Source organism: Apium graveolens, chromosome 2 (assembly GCF_009905375.1).
Source record: "Apium graveolens cultivar Ventura chromosome 2, ASM990537v1, whole genome shotgun sequence".
Taxonomy (NCBI): domain Eukaryota; kingdom Viridiplantae; phylum Streptophyta; class Magnoliopsida; order Apiales; family Apiaceae; genus Apium; species Apium graveolens.
Genome location: NC_133648.1, coordinates 69145343 through 69157466, shown reverse-complemented (window position 1 = coordinate 69157466; position 12124 = coordinate 69145343). Strand labels below are relative to the sequence as shown.

The window sequence follows — 12124 nt, the reverse complement described above, 5'->3', positions numbered from 1 at the left end:
CTCCCGTCAAGCAAATATCCATTGTGGGCGCATCCTCTCTAGTTGGACGCGTCTTTGTTTGTTTTGGAAAGTGCATGAGCACGGCACTACGCTGTACTTGTGTGTTTAACCAAGGCACAATGCACGATGGGGCGCGTCCTAACTGTTTGACACGCCTTAACGTTCTCTTAGAAATATTTTCTCTCAGGGAGGACGCGTCCTCGGTAGGGACTAGGACGCCCAAGAAATATTTTTTTAAGGAAACAGTCAACTGAAAGAGCATCAACCAATATTTCTTGGGCGCGTCCTTGGAAATAGTACACTTCCTAGTTCCATTTTTACTCAAGTTTTATTGTTCCTTTTAGCAGCCACTACTTCAGTTAACATTCATATAGAACTATCAATCAGGGCGCACCCTATAGCTAGGACGCGCCATCCAATCAAGCAAATAAAGCAAATAACTCTTTGGAAAGTTTCAAAATTTTATTTTTAATGCACTCTGGTATCAAAAGTGCACCAGTCCCACGGCTACTATCTGTGGGGAAAATATAAAAATGACCCTTCAACTAGTTCCAAGGTAAGTAGTACATGCACTACCCCCCTAGGCTAGGAGGAATTTATTTAATTCTAGCCTATAATCTGGGCATAACCCAAAATGATAAAAGAAATATGCAAGGGGCCAAAGCCACACCTTACTGGTAATACTTCCGGAGATGTTCCGCATTCCAAGCTCGCGGAACTAGCTTCCCATCCATATCTTCAAGGTGATAAGTCCCCTTCCACAGGATGGACTTTATTCTGTACGGTCCTTCCCAATTAGCTCCAAACACTCCATGTTGGGGGTTCTTTGTATTGGGCATCACTTTCCTAAGTACCAAATCCCCCACCTTCAGCAACTGTCCTTTTACCTTCTTGTTATAATACCTTACGGCGCGCTGCTGATATGCTGCTAGCCTTAGTTGAGAATTTTTCCTCGTCTCCTCTAAGAGATCTAAATGAAGCCTTTGATTAACCTCAGCATCTTCTTTCCCGTAACAATCTCTGCGAAGTGATCCCGATCCAACTTCCACGGGGACCATAGCTTCGTAGCCGTAAGTTAGCATAAACGGTGTTTCTCCCGTAGTAGATCGCGGCGTAGTGTTGTATGACTACATCACCTTCGGGAGTTCTTCGGGCCAATTCCCTTTACGTTCCTCCAGCTTGGTTTTGAGGGTATGCTTTATTATTTTGTTAACATCTTCTGTTTGTCCATTGCTTTGAGGATGATAGACTGCCGCAAACTTCTTCTTGATTTTCAACTCCTCACATAGCTGTCGCAACTCCTTGCTATCAAATTGTTTTCCATTGTCGGAGACAAGCTTGTAAGGGATTCCAAACCTACATACAATTGAGTTGAAAACAAAATCTCTGATTTTCTTTGCGGTGATAGTAGCCAGTGGCATAGCTTCCGCCCATTTAGTAAAGTAATCGACCGCAACCACTGCATATTTGACGTCTCCTTTAGCTTTCGGCAATTCCCCGATAAGATCAATTCCCCACATGGCGAACGGCCACGGGCTTGCCATAGGCGTCAAGAGTGTCGCCGGCATAGACGAGTAGTTTGCAAAGCGCTGGCAGCGATCACATGCCCTGACGAAATTTGTAGCATCTTCTCTCATTGTGGGCCAATAATACCCTTGGCGCAAAACTTTCATTGCCAACGAACTACCCCCCGAGTGATTACCACAGATTCCTTCATGCACTTCTCTTAGGATGTAATTTCCTTCTTCTTCTTCAACACACTTGAGCAGAGGTTGGTTGAACCCTCTCTTGTACAGGACTTCGTCGTATATCACGTATCTTGCAGCCTGATAGCGGAGTCGGCGAGCCATAAACTTATCCTCGGGGAGTATTCCCTTGCGAATATAAGCTAGAATGGGCGTCATCCATGTTTCCTTGGGAGCCTCATCCACTCGCATAGTTTCTACCTCTGGGATACTAGGAATCTCCTGGATTTCAAGGGGGATGGATCCTAACAACACAACCTCTTGTTGCGACCCCACTTTTGCCAGAGCATCCGCATTACTGTTCTTCTCCCGCGGAACACATTCCAATCTAACTTCTTTGAACATTATAATCAGGCGCTGTGTACATCTCAAGTATAATTCTGTTCGTGGGCCTCGCGCTTGAAACCCCCCATTCAGCTGATTCACTACCAACTCTGAGTCACTTCTCGCAATTAGGTTTCGCACCCCCATTTCCAAAGCAATTTTCAGGCCATTAGTCAGCGCCTCATACTCCGCATCATTATTGGTTGCATAAAACTTGAAATGAATGGCGCTCATCAGATGGTGGCCTTCTGGAGATACAAGTACTATACCCGCACCTGCTCCTCCATTGTTAACCGCCCCATCCACATGCAAGATCCACCAAGGATGTGGATGCCCCTCCAAAGACTCCTCAGCATGAGGTGGATGTAACATTACCAAAGCTTTATCATCGATTTCAGAATCAAATTCCAATAAGAAATCGGCTAAGGCTTGCCCTTTTATCGCTGTTCGAGGTACATATTCCAAATCAAACTGTCCCAACTCCACAGCCCATTTCAGCATTCTCCCTGATGACTCTGGTTTGTGCAGGACCTGTCGCAGCGGGTATGCTGTACGAACCTCAACTCTATGGGCTTGAAAATACGGTCGCAATTTTCTTGACGCAAGAATCAGGGCGTAAACCAGTTTCTCCATGCTTGTGTAGCGAGTTTCAGCGTCGTGTAACCGCTTGCTCACGTAATACACTGGTGATTGCTGCCCATCTTCTTCTCTTACCAGAACCGCACTGATCGAATATTCAGATACTGCGAGGTACAATATTAGAGATTCATCATCCAGTGGCTTTGATAACATGGGAGGGTTTCCCAGTTGCTCCTTTATTCTTTTGAAAGCCTCTTCACATTCTGACGTCCATGCAAAGTCTTTCCCAGCTAATTTGATCGCCTTGAAGAATTCCTTGCATCTATCGGATGACTTGGAAACAAATCGATTTAACGCGGCGATTCTCCCAGTCAAACTCTGCACTTATTTCACATTGGTGGGTGACTTCATATCCATCAATGCCTTGATCTTGGAGGGGTTGGCCTCAATCCCCCTGTGGTTGACAATGAACCCGAGAAACTTGCCCGACTCCACGCCGAACACACATTTTTGCGGATTTAATTTCATACGAAACCTCCTTAGAATGTTGAACATCTCCATCAGGTGCTTGATGTGGTCACTCGCTACCTCGGACTTTACCAGCATATCATCCACATACACTTCCATAGTTCTCCCGATTTGATCCTTGAACATCATGTTTACCAACCGCTGGTAGGTCGCGCCAGCATTAATTAATCCAAACGGCATTCCTATGTAACAGTATAACCCCCTGTCAGTAATGAAGGATGTATGTTCTTGATCGGGGCCATACATCGGAATTTGATTGTAACCAGAGTATGCATCCATAAAACTTAGCAACGCATGCCCCACCGTTGCGTCAACCAACTGATCGATTCTTGGCAGTGGGAAGCTGTCCTTTGGACAGGCCTTATTGAGATCTATAAAATCCACACATGTCCTCCACTTCCCATTCGGTTTCTTCACCAGTACCGGATTTGCAAGCCATTCGAGGTAGAAGGATTCTTTGATTAGCCCCACCTCCAACAACCGGTCCACTTCTTCTTTTAATGTTATTGCCCTTTCTCCACTTACCGGGCGGCGTTTTTGACGCATGCCCTTACAATTCGAAAGGATATTCAAACGGTGACACATTACTTCTGGGTCGATTCCTATCATATCTGAATGACTCCATGCAAAAACATCAAGATTTGTAATTAGGAAGCGGGCAAGACTTCTTCTCATTTCATTAGCCAACTGGGACCCCACTTTCAAAACCTTGCTTGGGTCACTTCTATCAACCGGTATGGATATTGTGTCTTCGGCTGGTCCCGTTTTTTCGGCGGGCATAGGGATCCTGGGATCCAAATCAAAATCAAAGTCTCGGGGGTCTTCAACTTCCAATTTGTATCTGAGAGCGCGTCCTCATGAGTGGGAGCATCCACCTCCAGACGGGACGTACCTTTGTGCAACGCAGCTGAAGAGGGCGCGTCCTCATTTGGAGGAGCATCAACCTCAACTTCATTCAAGGGTGCATCCTTCTTTTGAGGAGCATCAACCTTGAAGTTATTGCCGAGACCTTGCAAAATCTCACTTCTTCCTTCCAACTTTTCCCCGTTAACCTCTTTCTGTATGATTTCCTCTGTATGACTCACCACCACTTCTTCTACGCTACGGATTTTCGAAACACGTCCCTGCATCAAAAAAGAGTTCCCAGAGGTATTGGTTTCTTCCTTCCCGGGGTTTTCAACAAAATAGTGGGCATGGACCTCTCCACTTGGTTTTGTATGAATATCTTCTATATCTTCAAATGGAAGACCTTTCCCTTCATACCTTCTTCTGCGAAATTCCTTGACAGCCTTGTGATAGCAGTCGCGTGACTCATACTGTGACCCTCTCAGACTGCCAACTCCGTTTGGCGTTGGGAATTTTATCATCAAGTGGTGTATCGATGTTATCACCCTGAACACTCGCAACCAAGGTCTGCCGACCAGCACATTGTGCGCGGAATCCTGATCTAGCACCTTGAAATCTATCATTTGAGTAACCGACAAAGCTCCTTCCCCGAGCGTGACGGGAAGCCTGACCGAACCCATAACTCTCACGGCTTCCCCAGTAAAGCCATAGACGTGTGCATCTTTGAAATACATGTCGCTATCTGGGAAACCCAGCTTTTTGTAGGTGCTGTAGTACAAGATGTTTGTAGAACTCCCATTATCCAAGAAGACTCGATGTACGTTCATTGCCCCAATAAGCATGATAATCACCAGCGCATCATTGTGAGGATGATGCACCCACCTAGATTCTTTTTCCATGAACGTAATATCAGCGGACTCCCCCTTAAAGACCTTCGGTGGTCTGTCTTCCAGGTTGTGGATGTTGGTGAGCGGTGGATGTCTCGCTTCTCTCGCGTTTCTTTCCAGTGCTCGATTACTATCACCAATGAAAGAGTGTCCTCCAAAAATCGCCCTAATACTGCCGGCCCTCTGGAACTTGACCTCTGCTGTTTTCTCAACATCCTCCGCCCGCGGGGGCTGTCTTTCATCTTTACCCTTGTCATCAAGCCCCCTGCGTCGCTTCACCTTGTCAATCCATTCTCCCAGGTGTCCAGCCTTGATCAATTCCTCAATCTCATCCCGCAGGTGACGACACTCGTGGGTGTCATGGCCAGTAGACTCATGGTAGTCACAATACTTCTTTTTATCTCTGTTTTGCCATGAAGTTAGACGGTCGGGCTTCTTGAAGATTCCTCTATCCTTATTTACCTCGAAGATATGATCAATGGACGCTGCCAGCGGTGTATAATTGCTGACTCTTCTCTCGTAGTTCGATGGTGGGCTCCATTCTCTCCGCGAGCTCACAGCATTTACCCTGTTAGGGCTTCTGGCGTTTCGCCGATAATCCGGGCTCACGGATCTGTCCCTTCTCTTGGATCGCCCCTTGGAGTTATAGGTATTGTCATTCTTTTTTGTTTCTGCAAGCGACTGCTCGATTGCTTTGAACGACTCCGCCTGCGCAAGCACATCAGCCAACGACACTGGGTCCTTCCCTTGTAGGTGCTTCCAGAAATCCGTCCCCACACGCAACCTAGCTATAAGCAATATTTTCAACGTTTCATCAGTTGCACCCCTCACCAAAGTAGATTCTGCGTTAAACCTCTTGAAATACGAAGTCAAACTTTCTCCTTCCTTTTGTTTCACATTAGCCAGCGTGGTAACAGGTGGTGTGTACTTCACCGCGGCTTGGAATTGTGTCAAAAACAAAGTTTTCATCTGTTCCCAGGATGTAATTACACCTGGACCAAGTTTTTGGAACCACTGCTGAGCGCCTTCTCTGAAAGTGGCTGCCAAGAGACGGCATCGAGCCAAATCAGGTACTTGATATACATCCATTTCAATGTTAAAACGCCCCAAGAACTCCATAGGATCAGAGTTCCCATGGAAATGCAAGTCATTGGTTGTGTTCCGGTATCCCGCGGGCAATTGCGCCTCCCTCACAACAGCAGCAAAAGGAGAAGGAGCTTGCGCAGTCGCCGTCACTCTTCCTCCCTCAAGATGGTTGAGCAACCTCTTAAGGTCGTTTACATTAAACGTCCCTACCCCAGGAATGGTTTGAACATTAGGCTGCTGGGGTTGCTCTGCGACTTGCTGAAATTCCCCTTGATTACCCCCCGGGTGTGGCGGAGGATCTCGCCGCCCTTCGCCCTGAGGCTACGGCGGTGGCGCGTTACCATTTTGGTCCTGGATATTTTCCCGTGCGCGAGGTTCATCTTGACCACGTCTCGGAATTTCATCATTCTTCTGCATTCTTATTTGAATTCGCCCGTCGTCATGGTCATGAGGACGCGCCCCAGACCCATTACCAGTAACGCTGTGGGAAGCTACGGGAATAACAGCGGGGGCTTCTCCAGCGGAGTGCGCTCCACCTCTCCTACCATTGTAAGGGGCTCTTCCGTATTGATATCCCATTCTTCCTCGTCCATTCCTCTGATATCCCCGGTAGTAATTCCCGGGCCTTCCTCGCGGAGGGGCATGCTCGTGCTCGCGGTGCCGCACCCCGTCATCCCTTTGGAATGCAGGGGGCACACGCGTCGTATCACGGGGCCTCGCTTCTCCGGCGTTTCCTTCCTTTTGCCATTCTACCAGCAACATCCTCAAATCGTCGTCCTCCAACCTTATGCCAAGCCTCCTTTTCAAGGCTGAAAGATCCCTTCCTCCCTCGTCTTGGTTTTGAGTGTCCTCCGCACGACGACGCTCGTCCATCGTACGCCCAGACCTATGCGGGTGTGGCACTACCTGGTTGCCCAGGCGAGGCCTTTCTCTGCCTTCAGTGTCCTCATCTGCAAGCTCCACAATAGGTTCTACATCATCCGAATACTCTAAACGTCATGGAGTGATTCACGGGTTTTCCCGGCTCCCTTGGGTATCTCCTTCAACTACAGGGGCTTTCCCCAAGGCATGACCATGATGGGGGAAACGACGACCTCTCCTCGTCTTTCGACGCTCCACCGTGTTTAGTCTTGAGTTAAAGCTGTTAAGAGTATCCCCCATGCGATATAATTGCTCCAATATATCAGCGTTGCTGATGAGAACTGGAGGTGTCCCCCTACATCCGGAGCCCTTGGTGGATCCGCCATGTTTCTGGGAACGTAAGGTTCAAGGCGAGTATAACGCCCCCCGCCTTCTCCTTCAGACCTGCTGTCACTTCCATCATAAGAACTTCCATCACGATTGTAAGACATCTTTTCCTCCTAAGATTGCGACCTTAATTAGCAGCCCCTCCTTCTAGCACCAATTTGTTGACGGAGGAATTTGGTAACAACAAAGATTGAGGTTTCTCGCCGGAACTAAGATCGGTGACGGTGGTTCTTTACCGGAAACTTAAGCGGTGTGTGGTTGATTGTGGTTGTTTTAGGCTGAGATTGATCAGAGTAAGTGGTGGCTCTCTTATCGGCTCTCAACTTCTTACCCTCTCAATGTGCCTACGTACCCTTTATATAGGGATCAAGCCTGACGTAGTTCTCGTAGAAGAAGAAGTCTAATGAATTGAGACTTCTTACTCCTAAGCCCAGTAGAAGCCCATCCAATATCCGTCTTCCGCTAGCTTTAGGAATGTCCAACTATGAGGCCCAACCGCGAAGGCCCAAGGCTCATCCATAATCGTAGGACTTCGCGGATAGTGCATCTCCCTGCGCAAGGATAACACTCCGCTACAGCTATCTCCCTTGATTTACGAACGCAGATATAGCCACGGTTCACCCTAAGTGCCAGACGCATCCCTGTCCTCCGAATGAGGATAACCCACCAGATAGCAGGACAAGTGATTCCAAGCTCTTGGGTGCAAAGTGCAGGATGACTCCAAAGTTCTCCAACGAGGACACCCATTGAATACAAGAACAGAGCTCCCAAAGCACACACCAAAGCAAACCCCACATCCCCAACGAGGACACCCGTTGAATACAGGAGGAGGCCTTCAATCATCAGGCATACCCCTGGAGGCCTTCAAGCTTTTCACGGACATCCCCCTCCTTGACCGTCTCAAGGAGGGAATCAAGGAGGGAATTCTTTAAAGAGTACCTGCAACAAATACATTAGTAAAAATAACCTCCATTGCTCCTCTCCATGCAAGCTTTGTCCTGAATTCAACATCAAAAGTATATAAATCAAACACAGGACGCGTCCTCAACCTTCATAAATCCAAACCTGTTTCCTTATTAATCGTTCCTTATAACATTCAAAATCACAAGACACGTCCTGGAATTTAGGGCGCGTCTTCATTTAAACCACCATGCACAGCGTTTCACCTCCTATGACGCATCCTTGCTAAATTAGGCGCGTCCTAGAGCGTCCATCACCATAAGATTTCATCTGCCAAGCACTTTCATAAATATTGACGCGTCCATAAAGCCTGGGCGCGTCCTTCCTCGACCACGCACTCTTCTTGCCTCGTAACATATCCCTTTTCAAGTAGGCGCGTCCTTAATGCTTGGACGCGTCCTCACTTTCACAACGCAATACTGAGTTTGACTGTAATTAGCCCGCGTTTGACCCGAATCAATCTAATGCCAAATTTTGGGTATAACAACTATCATGCCCTGCTTTTCTAAAATTTGTTTTTATTTTTATTTGGATTGTTGGTTTCAGAAGGAAATAATATAATAAAATGGATAGTCGCAGTACCCATATTCATTTTTACCAAAATCTACTTATCTACTTATCTAATGTTCTGTGATTAGTAGTGGAGAAAAACATTCAATATTGAGTAGCGGTATTATTTAAAATTCTCATATAGCAATCGGCAAGTTGCAGAAAATTTTGGACTAATATAAAATTTGAACTTGAGAATGTGATTTACAATTACGGAAAATAGATAAGAAGATTTTTAACTAAAATAATTATTTTTGTTGTTAGTTAATTACTATTAAAACCCATGCTTTTAATGTTTGGCACATATGAAAGTTTAATCAGTTGATTCTTCTTTTTAATGGGGAGGAGTTTTTAGAATAGTACAAGTTTTTGGTACTTATATACTATATTTTCTGAGTAATAGGTAAAAGTTTGTGATATATGTGGAGATACGTATCGCGAAGATTGACTTGCTGTATGTTGCACATTCAGTGAAAGTGCTGAGCACACAAGTAAGTCACTGAAGTAGTTTAAAATGCATTAGTTGGGGACGGGGTAGACTCAAAAAATACTCTTCAGTTTAGAACTTTAAAATTGTTTTACATGATTCTTATTAAACTAAATTGTTATCAGATATTTCATGAAAGAAATTATGGATAAAATTACAGAAGGAGATTGTCTTTGTGAAAACTGCAGTCTGAGAAAATATTGGTTGTGGGGAAAGTAAAATATGATTCAGTAGATGCATGAAAATGATGTTGAATTTAAAGAGCTGATCTTTATGGGAAGCTGGATTTGTGAAGTATTATAGCTTAAAATGAGAGTTCCCAAGTGAAATTCTTATAGTGGATAAGTAAAAATATAGCTTAAAATGATAATTAAATTACCGTTTTAAAGTTAATATATTTTTAAAAATATATTAATGATGGTATATTACATATTTATGAAATAAAATTTATATAATTATATACTAAATTAATTATTTATAACTTAATATAATAATAATATATATATGTCTTAACAGAAATATTTAATATTTTATTCAAATATGTTAAGTGAAGATTTACAATGATGAGTATGATTGAATATTTTAAGTGCTTATTAGTTTATCCAATATCATTAGATCATGGATTCGACTGTGTCTCGCTTGAAGGATTCACTTAAAGTATTTCTTAGAACAAATATTCATGTTATAAGGTTGTAAGTTATATTAGTCAAAAATAATAATTTACAGTGATGGAAGGAAAAGTGAGATAAAAAAGAAATTATGAAGATACGATCCATATGAAAATGAAGAAGGGAGATAATTAGTGGAGGAAAAAATGCTAATTAAGTAAGGAGGGGGGAGGTTTAGTGGAGATTTTTTTAAAGGTAGCGGAGTTTGTCATGTAAGCATCAACTTTTAAGGAGAGAATGACATGTGTCCAATTTAATGAGACAATGATACATATCCAAGTGTACTCTATTTTTGTGTAGTGTAGATTAGTTCCCGGGCATATGCTCGGTTATATGATATTTATTTTAATTAAATTACTATTTTAAAGTTAATATATATAATTCTAAAAATATATTAATGATGGTATATTACACATTTATAAACTAGGGACATGTGTCACTGCAGAGCATCTTGCTTTTCCTTTTTTCCTTTTTCCTATTGTTGTCCTCTGCAAACCTCTTCCATCCTGCAGAGTACCTTACTTTTCCTTTTTCAATTGAGAGTCCCACAAGAGAATCTCTATTTTGCGTCCTTAAAACTATATCTTCTCCAGCAGCCCATTCATATACTTCAAGATGAATATATCTAGGAATATACTGCATTACGAAATAATGTTAGATTATTACTATTGTAAATTTAGTAGATTTAAATTATTGTTCATTCAAGAGAGCCGTACCACTCCATGACCTGAGTTGTTCACATGGGATCTTCTCATAACTCTACTGAATTGAACAACGTTAGGCATTGGTTCGCTTATTTGAACAATAATATGTTGTTCTCCAACATTCATGTTTCTTGTACTTGCAATATTGTGGATGTTATCTTCGTCAATAATCTCTGCATATAAAACAGAGTATACATTTGAGTTTTCATACAGGCATGCCTATTGTATATATAATATAATACATTCCATCATCTATATTCAATTTATGATATAAAATTAGTATCTTACCTCTAATAATTGTAACCTCCTCGACTTCTTTCTCCATCTTTGCATTGTCAAAAACATTAATCGTAAACTCACCACTACCCAAATATGTGAAAAGTAGAATGTCTTCTTCGTTAAGTTTTGCATAATGCGCAAACTCTCGCAAACCAAATAACATTCCCTTCACACTTGAGTAGTATCATCTAAAACGCTTTCCATTCTTAAATGAACACGAAACTACTATCGGTATTCTAAATTCAAAACGCTTATAGAAATTGAATGCAATTTCCTGTATAAATTATTGATATAGCAAATAATTTGAACCATATCAAAATAATAGAATATATAAATAAATTATGAATGAATAAATGCATATATTTAGGAACCTTAGTGCATCATGTGAAGAAACTTACAAATTCTTCATCAGAAATTGCGTAAGGTGTAACTAATGAAAGAAATTTCCGGCCGCTTGCATCTTTTTTCTTTACAAAAACCATTTATAGCACGAGTACATATTATGATAGATTTGAGAGTGGATAAACAATATCAAAATTCCATTTATAACTATGAACTTAATTATCATATATACCTTGATTGCAGAAATTGCCGACCAACTATTTTTTTGGGATAACATAATCAACTTCTGAATCTTCTTCACATAATATATTAACCCAAAAATTACCAGAACCTTGATATAAAATAACAATAATGCTCCCTCCACTTCTCACAAGTTTTTGAAACAGAGGTGAAAGATGAGTATAGTGTTTGTCTTATTATGAAACTTGCCCTTTATTTTGTGACCGCTGGGTAGCCTTATTTGTGCATTACACGGAATGTCTATTGCTATTTATGAACTTATTGATTTTGGTATAAACTGTAAGAAAGAATCAATATAAATGAATTTCTAAAATGGGATTATTTACTATAACTAATCAATGAAACGTATCATTATTTTACCAATTTATGTTTGTCACGTATGTGGGGATCAATGAAAAGAATAAACATGTGTCGTCTTTGGCCTCTCTACTTCCATCTATTGAGAATTAAATGTAAAAAAGATAATTAGCACATAATTAAACAATAAGGCATACATCTATTAGGAATTAAAATTAGGTACAATAATTATGTTATGAGGTATTAATCTTATTTACGTCTTGAGGTTGCTCCACATCAGTTTCTTCAATTGTCCTTTCTGAACCAAAAACAAGATGGTATTAAGCAAGTTATTATATAATTTTGCCTTGCAATC

The 12124-nt window shown here is 42.3% G+C and overlaps 1 protein-coding gene across 1 annotated transcript; it reads right to left on the bottom strand.

Moving 5' to 3' along the window:
• Positions 1–611: 611 nt before the first annotated feature.
• Positions 612–5878, bottom strand: LOC141690538 (uncharacterized). The gene is made up of 8 exons (XM_074495330.1): positions 5372–5878; positions 4069–5188; positions 3440–3787; positions 3249–3358; positions 2542–3026; positions 2445–2449; positions 1762–2344; positions 612–618 (listed from the first exon to the last, which is right to left on the bottom strand). Exons 1-8 carry the CDS (start codon positions 5876–5878, stop codon positions 612–614), a joined length of 3165 nt encoding a protein of 1054 aa, XP_074351431.1.
• Between the last annotated feature and the right edge of the window lie 6246 nt (positions 5879–12124).

Coding starts and splice junctions, on each gene's coding strand:
- LOC141690538 (XM_074495330.1), bottom strand. CDS start 5,878: ATGAAAACTTTGTTTTTGACACAATTCCAAGCCGCGGTGAAGTACACA. Junction 3,359..3,439: donor TTTTATGGATGCATACTCTG/GTTACAATCAAA, acceptor ACTGTTACATAG/GAATGCCGTTTGGATTAATT. Junction 3,027..3,248: donor TGTATGTGGATGATATGCTG/GTAAAGTCCGAG, acceptor AAATAAGTGCAG/AGTTTGACTGGGAGAATCGC.